The sequence below is a fragment of the Eupeodes corollae genome, chromosome 1, assembly GCF_945859685.1.
Source record: "Eupeodes corollae chromosome 1, idEupCoro1.1, whole genome shotgun sequence".
In the NCBI taxonomy this organism is placed as follows: domain Eukaryota; kingdom Metazoa; phylum Arthropoda; class Insecta; order Diptera; family Syrphidae; genus Eupeodes; species Eupeodes corollae.
The window spans coordinates 160,864,752-160,879,958 of NC_079147.1; the positions used below are offsets into that span (position 1 = coordinate 160,864,752).

The 15,207-nt window shown below is 36.2% G+C and overlaps 1 protein-coding gene across 2 annotated transcripts in view; it reads right to left on the reverse strand.

Moving 5' to 3' along the window:
• Positions 1–6,108: 6,108 nt before the first annotated feature.
• Positions 6,109–15,207, reverse strand: part of LOC129941134 (ras-like GTP-binding protein RhoL) — a 37,116-nt gene continuing 28,017 nt past the window's right edge. For both annotated transcript variants that reach the window (XM_056049691.1, XM_056049690.1), the window contains exons 2-3: positions 7,054–7,313; positions 6,109–6,991 (exon numbers count right to left, since the gene is read on the reverse strand). In XM_056049691.1, coding sequence (XP_055905666.1) covers positions 6,668–6,991; positions 7,054–7,284 — 555 coding nt within the window. In that variant the 5' untranslated portion in view covers positions 7,285–7,313 and the 3' untranslated portion in view covers positions 6,109–6,667. The remainder of the gene's footprint in view (positions 6,992–7,053; positions 7,314–15,207) is intronic.

Here is a 15,207-nt window from a genome sequence, read left to right on the forward strand (position 1 = left end):
TTTTTATCCTCCTCTTCATAGGACTAATTATGGTCTAAATGAATCAATAACGCGTTCGCTGTATCTATTTAATATGGTTTATAATGAAATTGACCTTTGTATGAATTGAGATTGTTTTAAGAAAAAAAATCTTGAAAAATGTTATTGATTAATTAATTAATTAATTAATCGGTAAGGTCACTTTCCACTTATGCGCGCCACCTGATCCGCGGTTTTTCTCTATGGCGCTGTCTTGTGGGTGTGGATTCGAAGTCTTGGTCGGAGAATTGGTTTCCATGAGCTCTACGTGACACATCTCAGTCGTTGAACTTTTATCCTTGTGGCTAAGTCTACGTCGCTGTATAGCCCGTACAGCTCATCGTTCCATCCATCTTCTCCTCTACTCGCCTTCTATGTATACGGGAGCGTAGATCACGAGAAGAACGTTTCTCTCGAAACGAACAAAGGCGCTTTAATCCGCTTTTGTCATAGTCTATGCTTTTGTAGAGTAAAGCAGGACGAGGATAATAGGGGTCTTATATAGCGACACTTTGGTAGCTCGAGAGAGGGCTTTGCTACTCAATTGCTTTCTTAACCAAAAAAAATAGCACTGGTGTTGTTTTCTGTGTCCATAGCGGAGTCTAGTTAGACAAAGCACTTAACTGCCTCAAAGTTACGTCTATCGATGGTGATGTTTTGAGCGAGACGTCACGTCAATATTGTAAGTTATTTCTTGATGACAGCATGTAAATTGTTTTGCCCTCATTAACTGCTTAACTCATTTTTGCCACCTCTGCCTCAATACTCACAAAGGACCCCTTGATATCGAGCCAAGTTCTTCGATTATGTCAGTGCCATCAGCTTATGCCAGTAATAGGATATTCTTTCAAGGACTTTGCCAAAATGTTCATCTTAATTGGTTCTGGTGGCGTCTGCAGATACCTTGATCTGTTTTTATTTTTAACATCCTTCTTCCAAGATTTTTTTACTATGCCTGTAACCCACTTTTTTCCTTTAAGATACTGTCGAAAATATAGGGATTGACCCGTACGAAACTTCGATTGTGGACGACTGTGAAGTTTTTCTGCTGGAGATATTCCCATTTCTTCCGGTGTGGTTAGAAAAGTGGATAAGAATGTGTCGAGTGCATCATCGCCCGTCGTATCTCAAGTCATGATTTTTAGAAAAGCCGGTTTGAAAGTTCTTAACATCCTTTCTGTCAACCCGTTGGACTCGGGTTTGAATGGAGCTGAAGTCATGTGCCGAATTGAATAATCTTGAAAGAACGATAACTTTTGGTAAGAACTCTAAGGCAAATATGGAAAGTAAAGCGTGAATGGTTGCCTGGGAAGTTGTTGAAGACATTCGAATGACAAATGGAAATTTCGAATTCGAATCTTCCACAATTAACCACAGAGAATTTTGAAAAGGCCCAGCAAAGTCTATGTGAATGCGTTCCCAAATGTTCTCTGATGTCGTCCAACTGAAATACTCCTTTGGAGACCGGTTTGCATTCGATTGACAAGCAATGCACTTAGCTACTGTTGACTCAATGATGTCATCAACCTTGGGTCACCAACAGTATCGGTGGGCCATTTGTTTCATCCGAGTTACCCCCCAATGACCTTGATGTAGAAGTGATAGCACTTTAGGTTGCAGTGCAGAAGGTATAACCACCCTTTGACTTTGGCTCTGAAAGAGAAGAATGTTAGCAGAAATAGTAAGACAAAGCCTTCGACGAAAAGAAGGAAGTAAACTATTTTTAACGGCAGGGAAACGTCTTGGCCAACCCTGTTGTATGTATTCGATGACTTTGCGAATATCGGTATCATTTTTTGAAAATTTTGCGATGACATATGAATTGATTGGAAAATCTTCAAAGACTAAAACACTGTCATCCACTTGGTGGCACGATTTTTCCGACTTATCAAATTCCTCATCAGGGCCCGCAGGTAATCGTGATAAGCAATCAGCATTTATATGCTTTGTTTAGAAAAATTGTATAGTCATATGCGGCAATCTTTTACTAGGGCTGAAAATAGTGACTAGCTCAAATTGACGACCATATAAGTATTGTTGAAATTTAGTCAAGCCGAATATTATCGATAGAACCTCCTTTTTGATCTGGTTATAACCTTTTTGAGATGTATCCAATTTTTTGAGTCAAACGCGACTGGTTTCTCTGAACCATCTGGGTAAATGTGTGAAATGACTGCCCCAATGCCATGCGAAGAAGCATCGGTAGCCAGAGTGATAGGTAGATCATCTTGAAAAAGTGTTAATCGTGACGCATTTGAAATGTTTTCTTTAAAAATCTTGAAAGAATTTTGTTGCTCCTTTCCCCACTTAAAATCTTCGTCTTTAGCTCTAAGTTTGTTGAGCGGTGCAGCTATTTGAGCAAAATGATATATTAATTTGTTGTAATAGTTTATCTTACCAATAAAAGCTTCAGATCCTTTAGATCTTTTGACTCAGGCAAATTGATGATGGCTTTGATTCGGGTTTCCGATGGACGAATACCTGTTGCATTAATTATATGTCTAAGGTATTCCACCTCTGTCTTCGCAAACTGACATTTTGCTAGTCGACATCGCAAAACCATGATTTTCTAATCGTTCCAGAAAAATCTAGAGGTTCTTTAGTGCTCTTCATTTGTACGTCCCGACACGATAACATCGTCTAGGTATAAGACGCAGACATCCAAATTGACAATTAGTTGGTCCATATCGCTGAAAGATAGCAGTTGAGCTGGAAGTACCCAAAGGTAACCTTTGATACTCAAACAATCCAAATTCGGTACTAATTGCAAAGTGTGGCAATTATCTTTGGTACAGACAAAAGCGCAATCTCATTCAAGACCTCTTAAATCGGCAATCCATTCTGCACATGTTTGAAAAGGAAAAATTTGTTGCTTCAAGAATTAACATCTCGAAGCAAGCACGTCCAGTTTGGATTCAAAATGTTTAGTTAGTTTTGCAGAAAGGTTTTTGAATGTGAGTCTACTTGCATCCTATATTCATGTTGATAAAAAGTGTGGCTTTTTTAAGTTGTCATCTTCCAAAAAATTTGCAGTAAAGTGCTGTTGGAGTTGAAAAAGATTACTTTCCCAAGATTCTTTTTCGTGGTCAAATTAATGGAACTGGGTTATTGTGGGTTTACTACTGGATGGGCAATTATTCATCAAACGCTCCAATGAATCTTGATTGTTAAGAATTTCTCTCAACGCTGCCTCCTATTTAAAATCCTCGCCGCCACTTGATATGTTTTTAGAAATATTTTGTAGGGTTCATAAATTCAGGAACTTTATTTAATTCAACGACTTAAAGTATAAAAGGGTATATTTACAATTTTAGTTTTCTTATATGGTACAAAATACGCTGGAAAACAAATCTCCATTTCACAACATATTTTGACTTATTGTCATTACTTGAATTTGCATGTGCAATTATATGATGTTAAGTACAGGGTGCCACAATTTCAAATGTCCATCAAAAACCCAACCACAATCTTTCGGTCTGAAATTGACGCAGCATGCATCAGTTGAATGAAGCCACATAGAGCTTCAAAAGGGCATTCAATTCATGGATGTAATCCATTTAATCATTGAACCTGCCAACTGAATTTGCGTCTGATCAACTTTGTGCATATCGGCAAGTAATGTTACCAAAACATCGGTATCATATGCTCTCACCAATATATAAAAGTGATTTTCATCTTTGAGTCATGGACTTTCATCGTCATGTTATATATTAAACATGAACTTGAAGTGCGCTACATAATTAAGTTTTGACATTATATTCATGTTTAGTGTTAAGCATCACCCGATCCTTACTACCAACCTATGCAAAGTGAATTTCAGGTTTATACTAATTACTAATTTGTACCTTACTTAGTTCGGAGATTTTTTAGAGGGCATCAAAGACGATAAATTAGCGAAGTATAAATCGCTCATTCTGGATGAAGCACTGGCAGGCAGGTTTCTTGTCGGAGTTAAAAGCGATAAACTTCAGGAAAGGCTTCTTCGTGGTGACTCATCAACCTTCGAAAAAGTGTGTCAGCAAGCATTGAATGTAGAGGCTTCACACAACGCATCACACGCCATTCAACCTATGTCACAAAATGTTATCTATAACAACAAAAAGCCTTTACTACGACATACAAATTCAAATATACGTCATGATAAAACTCCACGTGCAGCGGCGCCTAGTTCTCACAACTCTTCTAACAAAACAAGTTCCAGCAGTCATTTGCTGCATATTAACAGCAAGCAGAATTGTTTTCATTGTGGGAGCAGTGCCCATAAAGAGGATCAGTGTCCTGCTAAAGAATGGAAATGTTTTGCCTGTAACAAAAGAGGCTACATAGGTATAGCAAGTGCCGTTTTCGAGCGAATGCGAAGAGCGTTAATAGCGTGAATATTTGCAATAAATCTGAAGAGGTAACAATTTCGCGAGCCAAACATTTCTGTCGTAAGTAATCAAGCACAATTTTTGAGTAAAATTAAGTCTAGATTTCCTAAATAACTCTACCAGAACTAGTACATCCGATTGTGGGGTATGAGGCAAAAATTGTTTTAAAAAGTGTCCAAACACCAATTTTTTTCATGGCGCTTATCAGGTACCTTATAAGTTGCCTGAAAAAGTATAAATTGAGTTCACAAGGTTAGTCAACCAACAAATTTTAGTTCCTGTTGAGTATAGTAATTGGGCCAGCCCTATTGTAATATTGCCGAAAAAAGACGGCGTCATAAGAATCTGTTTTGAATGTAAAGTTACTTTAAATAAGTGTATAGAAACTTAATATTATCTACTACCTCGTATTGAGGATATTTTTGCAGGGTTGTCGGGACACCTAACCAGTAACCATGGACCTGTAAGCATCTTACATAATAAATAATAATATTATAGATAAATCTAAGTGGTTTATTTGAACAAGATTATGTCCTAATAGTATTTACATGATTTTTGTAAATAACAGACGAGGGTAATAGAACTCAAAAATGCACTTTAACTTTGCAATATTAAGCGCCTTAGGGCGCTAGACAATCCAAGCGCAAATCGTTATTCCAATTGATATCTTTGATAAAATTTTGGGCATTATCAAATCACAAATCCCTTCTACTTATCTTAGAAAGTTACATATGTATATTATTTCATATGATATTCAAAAAATCTTTTCTCAGAACTTCATTTAATGTTAAATAAGGACTCGTAACTAATGAGAATTTTCAGAAACAAAGTAAGATAATAAAATGATTTAAATTGTATTTAGACGAGAAAGATTTGTACTCTAAAATATCATACAATTTATGGCTAAGAGATATTTTGTGTTTTAAATAAGCCTTAAAAATCCTGTATTGGTTGTTTTTGGGATTTTTTTTTTAATTTAGCACATCTTAATTATTTAAAAAAAGGATTGTTTTGTTTGTGGCACAACAAAATAAACTTAATTTTGTCCTTATTTTTAATTTAACAAACTAAATTACAATGAAGGTTTGTAAATAAAAGACCTGTTGTTTTGAATCGCGTTTTTCTTAACCCAGCATATCCATCCAGCCCAGCCTGTCTCATGGAATGGTTGTTTCACATCCCTATAAATGTTGATTATTTTCCAATCGAACAAATTGAAGTAAAAGAAAACATAAGTTGGATAAAACCTACCTATCATTATCTAATCAATATCTATAAGAAGTGTGAGTTCAAACAAAACAGATACAATAAATTTCGACTTTAAATAGGTACCTACCTACGACTATCATTGTTTACAAAAAGTAATTTAATTTATTTATTTCTTTATATTGCTTTCTATTTTTGTCTAAATGTTGCTATCCAGAAGTTTTCAAGGCCTCCCCATAATAATTGCATTCATTTATAAACATTTTGGATAATTTGAAAATATAAAAACTTTGCAGATCTTAAAATTTAAATATCTATAATTTGGTATCTTCGTACGTAAACTAAGTGTTGTCGAGATGTTTTGTATACTTTTGTAAACTTATTCGCTTTATGGTTATTTGTTCTTGAGAATAATAATATACATACTTATATTTTGTGTTGCCTTTTAAAAGAGCGCGGAAACTAAAAGAAATTTATTTAAATTTATTTGAATTTATTAATGACTAGTTTAAAATATACAAAATAGTTTATCTTTTTAATTTCAATTCTTTTTTATGAACAATAGTAGATACATTTTTATGAAGTGTTTTCTTTTTGTTGAACACTTTTCTCGAATAAAAATTATTAAATAAATTAAATAAATTCTTTATTTTTTATTCTAATAATGTTATCTACCTATTATCTCCGATTTACTTTGGTATGTTTATGTTAGATATTTATTACAAGTTATGATTTTTTATAAATATGAATCATAAAATATTTTATTATTATTTATAATAAAATTAACAAGTTTGTTAATAATATTTTTTGTTTTTTTTTAACTATCCGCATAGAACCTTGGCTTAAGATACAATATAATATATGGACATGTAAATGGCAGCCAAACTATTTATTTAAAAAAACCAAATTTAACTAAAAATAACAACAAATATTAAAAGAACGGAAATAGTAATAATAATAAATAACAATATAAGGACTTAATTCCATACAAAAAAAGTAAAGATCTTAACTAGGAAAACATAGTACATTATACAAAGCATATATCTTATCTATAAATAATACAAATATTTTGTTTATAGAATAGCACACTGCCTTGGTCGATGCCTTGGCTTCTTTTCAACAGCTCGGACGGCATCTTCAAAGACTTCACCAAGGTTAATCTTCTTTTTTGCTGAACACTCAACAAGTGTATGAGCGTGAATTTCCTTGCGCAATTTTCTGCCCTCAGCTTGGGTTACGAACTTCTCGGAATTGGGAATTCTCAAGTCTAGTTTTGTGCCAATTAGAACCACGGGTACATTATTGGAAAAGTGACGAATTTCCGGCCACCATTTGCTTTTGATATTTTCAAATGATGTACGACTACTTATCGAATAGCACAAAAGAAAACAGTCAGTCTGTTAAATAAAATATTAAATTAAATTAAATTAATTAAAACTCATAATTTATTTGTACCTACATTTGGGTAGCTAAGTGGTCTCAGTCTTTCATAGTCTTCTTGTCCGGCTGTGTCCCAAAGTGTTAGATTGTAGTCTTTGCCATCAACAACTATGTTACACGCATGATTATCAAAGACTGTTGGAATGTACTCGTCGGGAAATTCATTTTGAGTGTAGGTAATGAGGAGACAAGTTTTTCCAACCATACCATCACCGACAATTGTTATTTTCAATGGTCTGAGAGACGCCATTTTGCTTCAATGTCTTGATGAAAGGAGTTCTGAAAAGAAAATGCAAAGTTATATTTTATAGAATTTTTAAAACACATCTGTTTAAAATTTTAATTGAGAGAATTGTAGGGAAAAAGTCGGTGCATGAATTGTAAAATCTTTCTTCTAATTTGACATTTGTGAAGTAAACTTACAAAAGAAACATAACCCTACAATTGTATTTACTATCAAAGATATAGCTTAACAACTGTATTTACTATCCGAGATATAGCTTTAAAACTAGTTAAAAAGCACAAACAAATTTGGATAAAACAAAACAATAGCCGACGAACCGAATTCCGCTATCAGGCAGGATGATCCATTCAATATAGGCAACGAAAGCCAACAATTCCGTCTTCCCGATTTAGAAAATGTAAAAATTGGCATATCGAAGCTACAGTCTAAAAAGCTGCTGGCTTGAATGCCGATCTTTTCAAATCAGCTGCACATAATTTGGTCAGGAGCACGCACCAACTTTTCTTTAAAATATGGTTGGAAGAAAGCATGCCCGGTAAACGCAAAATCAGTATTAGTTGCCCAAAACTGAAAAAGAAGACCCTCTAAAGTGCACCAATTATAGAGGAATCAGTCTACTCAACATCGCTTAAAAAAGCATATCTGCTGTTATATGTAAACGTCTAAAGCACATCGGCAACAACCTCATAGGAACTTATCAGTGTGGTTTTAGACCAAGAGTTCGACTGTATTTACAATGATTATTCTAAGTTTTGACCAGCTTTCTCATTTCCTGAGTTTATCACATGGATTTCATCTTATCTTTAAATAGGTACGTATTATCGTATTATCAAGTTAAATTCATAAGTTATTTCCTTAACCCTTTCATTGACAAATCAGAAGTTCCAAAGGGTAGTCATTTAGGACCTCTTCTCTTTATCTTATTTGTTTAAAATACATTAACAATTTAATCTATGCGGATGATATGATAAAGATGTTCAAATGGTAGACATGTGCATTCAAGAAGACACAAGCGTCCACAGGTTTTTTTCAAAACCCACCTCTGTCTATCAACTCCAACTTTCTCACCTCCCCGTGGTGAACATCGCGTACCTCAACTGGAGATTGGGTTCCAACCCAAGAGGAAAGTTGTTGGGGGCAGCAAACGAGAGAGGGAGAGAGAGGTGTTTCCACTAAGGCACCTCTCCTTATACAGACGGCAGCGGAGGAATTCCAGAGATGGAATCATCGGTGGCGTCTACAGTTACAGTAAGGTTGAACTACTAAGTGAACACTTTATAGGGCTTCTACGACTTATTCGGAGCCCAGGTCTATAAGAAGCAGTTTAATCCTGCTCCCCGTCCTTGGACTAAGAATCTGGCCCACGAGGTTGTGCCGTCGGGGTGACTTCCTGGCCACGTAAAAACATCATAGTTGCGAAGCACCAGCAAGCCTCGGGTACCGACGGATTTACTGTTGACAACCTACGCAAACAAATTAAGGACAACAAACTTCGGATATACACGAGGAATGTTATGTCCCGGGCAAAAAGAGGATGAAAAACTGCGATATTTACTATGGTGACTGCTACCACGAAATCCAACAGCGCTTATTTGGATGCGGCTTTGTCATTGAAGCCAGGCTTAGGAAAGAAGTCTTGAGCTATAGGTGCATCAACGAGCGTCTGATATGCGCGCACGTCAACACAGAAGAGAAGGATGAGAACACCAAAGATATGTTCTTCGAACTTTTAGACAAAAAGATATGAGCAGTGTCCTAGCTACGATATTTAAATTGTCCTGGGCGATTTTAATGCCAAGCTAGGAAGGGAATACATCTTTGGTGAAATAATCGGGAAGAACAGCCTGCACGACAACTCTTCCGACAACCGATTCAGTCTCATAGATTTTGCTGAGGTGGGAAACGTCATGGTACCCCCCAACATCCCCGCTTCCAGCATCATGGATATCCGAACTTTCCGAGGAGCTAACATCGACTCGGACCACTACCTCGTTGTAGCCAAGGTAGAACTTCGGGTTTCCACACCCAAGCAAAACAAGGAGATGCTGGGAGAAGGTACAACGTCGAACGACTACAATCGCAAGAGGTCGCCAAATAATTTTCTGACCGAGTAACAAGTAACCTCTCTCAAAGTTCTCTGCCGCCAACACAATGTATCGAAAAGCAGTGGAAACATTGCCAAGATTCAATCAGAGAAGCCGCCTCTGATATGCTAGGATTCAAGAAACCACCAGCAAGGAACCCCTGGTTTGATGAGGAATGCCGGCAGGCAAATGCAGCCAAGCAACAGGCACGCAAAGTGGCGCTGCATAAAAGGACGAAAGCTGCTCATGAGCTCTATGAGCAGAAGATGCAAGAAGAACACCGACTTCTCAGAATGAAAAAGAGAGGGCATGAGAAGCGTGTGGTCGAAGATGTTGAGAGGTTTAAAAGCAGGAATGAAGTTTAAAAGTCTTATGAACAGGTGAAACGAAATTCACAGGTACATAAAACTAGAGCCGAAGGCTTTGGACTAAGAAAACAATTGAGTGGTAAAGTCCTCTCTTGAAGGATCAAAGTGTCGCTATATAAGACCCTATCATCCCCGTCCTGCTATATGGTGCAGAAGCATGGACTATAACAAAAGCGGATGAAAGCGCCTTGGGTCGGTTCGATGGAAAAGTTCGTATGTATCGAAGGGGAGTGGTGGAGAATATGGAACGATGAGCTGAACAGCGACGTAGACTTAGCCAGAATTGTAAAAGTTCAACGACTAAGATGGCTGGGTCACGTAGAGCCCATGGACACCAACGCTCCGGCCCTGAGAGTCTTCGAATCCACACCTACAGGGCAGCGCAGTAGAGGAAGACCGCGGATCAGGTGGCTCGCACAAGTGGAAAGTGTCCTCACCCAACTTGGAGCTCGAAACTGGAGACATCTAGCTGGCCTTAAGTAAGGATGATATGAAAATATTCAAAAGCATAAAAACTTTAAACTACTGATTACAACTCCGAAAGGATATTAAAAGTTTTGTTGATTGGGATACACCTTTTTCTAATTAAATGTCAGGCAATAACTTTCTCTAAAAAAAAGTACTCCTATTTGGATTGATTATAAAATATCGCCGCGCTCTTTACATCGCATTCATAGTTTTGAAGATCTGGGAGTTTTTTTTTAATCTAATTTCGATTTCACGGATAATATTAATTTGATCGTTATTATGATAGCATTTGTTAAACAATAGTCTAAAGAATTTTAGTATCCCTATATTACTCTCGCTCTATGTAACACTTTGGCCCGCCCCCATCTTGAGCTACGCATCCCAGGAATAGAGTCTGTTAAACGCAACTTCGTACGTTTTGCCTTAAGAGGTCAACCATGGTCTGATCCTTATAAACTTCCTCCTTATGAATATCGGATATAGGCAACCACCTATAAAGCTTCGGTTCCCATCGATCACAGCAATCAAGCATCAGTGAGCGGATTAGTAGACAGATGGGGACCGACCGTCTCGAAATCTAGCGTGCTGTGGTCATGTGTGCTTTCTGTCTGTTGTTCTTGTCTTCTGTCCTTCTGTCTTGTATTAATGTCTTGTATTGTTATCACCTTATATAGTCTTAGTCGCTCAAGGTGATGTGTCTCTACTTTGTACATTTAAGTGCTGAGAAGTATGCAATGTAAAGTAATGTAATGTAATGAACATCGGATAAAGCTTCTTCAAAGGCAGCTTATATTGCAAAGGAGGGTTAATAATGATTAATGTCTTTATTCATCAACTTTTAACTGGTTTAATTAGTGCACCTGGTTTATTAAATTGTATACGTATAAACTACCATTGAAGTGACCACAATACCCGTAGTTTCTAATCAACTCTGATGAGCCAGATAAGCAAAATGTTTGTGTTGAAAAATACAGCTTGTATAAAGTTTTCTACGCCAAGATCTGATAATACTCCTCTATTAATAGAGCCAATTTTAAATATTTCTTTAAAAAGAAAAAGAAAAGAATAACATTCTTCTAAAAAGACTGAATTCCAATTTAATTTGTAGGGTACCTACGACCCTTATAAAGAAGTTCAGTATCATAAACTACGCCCTTTAACCCCACAAACACTATAGTTCAATTGATCTCAATTGATGTATGAATTAACCTATTGCATGCAATAAAGATGGAAATCAAATTATTAACGAACCGATCTTATAACAGAGTAGATATTAATAGGGATCATAATGAGAATGTCAATAAAGACCTTAAATGATGTATTTATGTACCTACTCGTACATTGTACAGTCATAAATGTAATGTATTTTACACTATATTCACACTGATAACTCTAATTAATGATTAGCTCTGCTTCGTTATAAGCCCTGAAGTGCAAACAAAAATTAAAACAGCCTTTTGAAAAATTAAAACGAATTCAATTGGATACTTTATGAAAAGAATGACATCAGAATTTCCCTTTCACATTCTCTGAAGAAAAATTCATCTTCATTTGAATTTGGATTTCAAAAAGTTCCTTATCTCGCAATAAATGCAGAATGCAGAATTTTCGGTTTTTGATAATCTGCTATGAGAAATATGCAGCAGCATTTATTTCGGGTGTTTCCCAAAGGAGTTCTCGAAATGCACCCTAATTTGCGTTTATCAAAAAAAGGCTTCAAACTTTACACATGTGCTTCTTAAAACGTGCATAGTTGTTGTATTTAAGTGATTTCTTAATTCGCACTCTTGACTTTTGTATGTATGTATATCCTGAGTAACATGCGGCGTTTGTTATTTCTTTGCTGTTATGTAAAGTAAATTTTAGTTTTTTTAACGCAACCGGAAGTCGTTGAATCGTCATTTTTTTGATTTGTATGTTTACACAGATGAATATTTACTTAATTTGTTTTTAATTTTGTTTAATAAAATGTTTAAAAGGCACAAAAATTGTGATTTTGTTTGCAATATTCTCTACCTCAAAATCTTTATCTTTTACTTATGTACATACATAGAAGCATACTCATTGCTGTGTTTGATTTATCATTTAAAATTAAACATGGGGTTTTCCTATACAAAACTTCGACTAACAATTTTCTACGATATTACAATTTGTGGTTTTGTGTAAAAACCCGATATTAATGCGGAATAAATAAAAGCAAGTGTCAAATAAACTTATCTCTGGCCTTTTTAAACCAAATGTTAACTAAAATACATATCAAAAAGATATGACTCATGACCTCCTTATTACTACTAAAGGTAGATGTTGGTGGTTTTGAATTCTTCAATATTAAAATGACTTGGAAAGAGAGAGTGTGTACAGGAATTCCACATTAGCGCAGTACGGCTAAAGAGCAAAACTCTGTACTTAACACACAAGTTAAAATAACGGTTAAAATACTGTGAAACGGGCTCAAGTAAGTTGCTCAAGTAAGAGTTATACTCAAGCTTTAAGTCTTGCATATCATATTTTGAGGTTGCAGTTCCACATAAGAAGGAAAGGCATGGGAGTTTGAAAACGAATATGAAAAGCTAAGAATACTATCGTTAGGAGGTCAAGATCATTGATAAAAAGAGGCAATTATATTTTTCTCAAAATTTTACTGAATGTTGAAAACAATATTTCTTATAAGATAAAATAAGTTTGCAGCCATAATCTCAAGTTTTGAAAAGATATTTTGAGTCGAAAATCAATTTTTACCAACTTTGAGTAAAGTTTTTTTACAAATTTATTTTCAGTTTTTTCGATTTATAAGAAAACCGTTAATTGAATTTTTTTTTCAGAAATATACTTGTTTGGTATCACGTTACAATATACTATATAAAATTTAATTCAAGTCTCTAGCGTTTTTGGTTCGTAAATATTTAGGGGTTAACTAAAATGTTCACCTTTTTTTTAACTGCTATGGTAAAAGAACCAACTCACGCAATTTTCTTATCTGTATAAAAACATTTATTGGAAGTCGATATCTCTTCTGGTTGTTGAGCTATGGACGACGAAAAATACGTCGCTAACGTACCGACGTACGAACTTTAGGAGCTTTGAAACGTCGAGAAATGTAAGAATTTTCAATTCGACAAATCGGATTCGTTACAATAACTTCCTATGCGAAGTTAAAAATAAGAAAGAGTGTTGGACATAGAACAGAACCTTGGGGTACACCAGCATTTATTTTGTGATTTTCAGACTTGAATCCTTCCAACACTACTTGTATTAAACGATCCGGAAGGTAATTACTTAAGGAAGATTTTCTGAAAACCGAAAGCACGTATTTACGATATGAAAGCCTGATCCCAAACCCTATAGAATGCGTTTGATATATCATGTGCAGTAATCTTACATTCTCCAAAACGATGTAAAGATTTGGTCAAGTACAGGCGGTCTATGCGGACGACGTTGCAATAGCAGTTTTAGGAAAGCATCTTAACATCCTAAAAGAACTCTTTCAAAATGCCTTGGACAGACTAATACTTTGGGCTGATCGGTGTGGGCTGGGTGTTAACCCACACAAAACCGAACTGGTCTTATTTTCGAGGAGATACAAAATTCCATTTCTCAGACGAAGCTAAATAGGGTCTTGTCTTAGATAAAAAAAAAACTAAATTGGAAAGGCAACCAGGCTCTGTAGCTCTCTTTTCTTGCAAAAAAGCTATTGGTAATATATAAGTCATGCTTTGGTTATACACATCGGTAATCAGACCGATTTTAACGTACGGTGTGTGGTAGTATGGAAAGTCTTCGAATCCACACCCACAGGACAGCGCAGTAGAGGAAGACCGTGGATCAGATGGCGCACAAGTGACCTCACCCAACTTGTAGTGCGAATCTGGAGACATCTAGCTAGGGACCGAGCTAGATGGAGAAGTTTGTTGGGTGAGGCCCTAGTTCCAAAGGACTGTAGCGCCATCTTAAGTAAGTAAATAAAGTGGCAGTATGGTGGACTGCTTTAGGGAAAGGTATAAACAGGGATAAGCTAAATAAAGTCCAACGTTCAGCCTGCCTATGTAAAGGGTGATTTTTTTGAGGTTAGGATTTTCATGCATTAGTATTTGACAGATCACGTGGGATTTCAGACATGGTGTCAAAGAGAAAGATGCTCAGTATGCTTTGACATTTCATCATGAATAGACTTACTAACGAGCAACGCTTGAAAATCATTGAATTTTATTACCAAAATCAGTGTTCGGTTCGAAATGTGTTTCGCTCTTTACGTCCGATTTATGGTCTACATAATCGACCAAGTGAGCAAACAATTAATGCGATTGTGACCAAGTTTCGCACTCAGTTTACTTTATTGGACATTAAACCAACCACACGAATGCGAATGCATCCCGAAAAATGCACTGTTTGGTGTGGTTTGTACGCTGGTGGAATCATTGGACCGCATTTTTTCAAAGATGCTGTTGGACGCAACGTTACGGTGAATGGCGATCGCTATCGTTCAATGCTAACAAACTTTTTGTTGCCAAAAATGGAAGAACTGAACTTGGTTGACATGTGGTTTCAACAAGATGGCGCTACATGCCACACAGCTCGCGATTCTATGGCCATTTTGAGGGAAAACTTCGGAGAACAATTCATCTCAAGGAATGGACCGGTAAGTTGGCCACCAAGATCATGTGATTTGACGCCTTTAGACTATTTTTTGTGGGGCTACGTCAAGTCTAAAGTCTATACAAATAAGCCAGCAACTATTCCAGCTTTGGAAGACAACATTTTCGAAGAAATTCGGGCTATTCCGGCCAAAATGCTCGAAAAAGTTACCCAAAATTGGACTTTTCGAATGGACCACCTAAGACGCAGCCGCGGTCAACAATTAAATGAAATTATCTTCAAAAAGTAAATGTCATGGACCAATCTAACGTTTCAAATAAAGAATCGATGAGATTTTGCAAATTTTATGCGTTTTTTTTTTTTTTAAAGTTCTCAAGCTCTTAAAAAATCACCGTTTATAAGCGGATCGCTTCGCA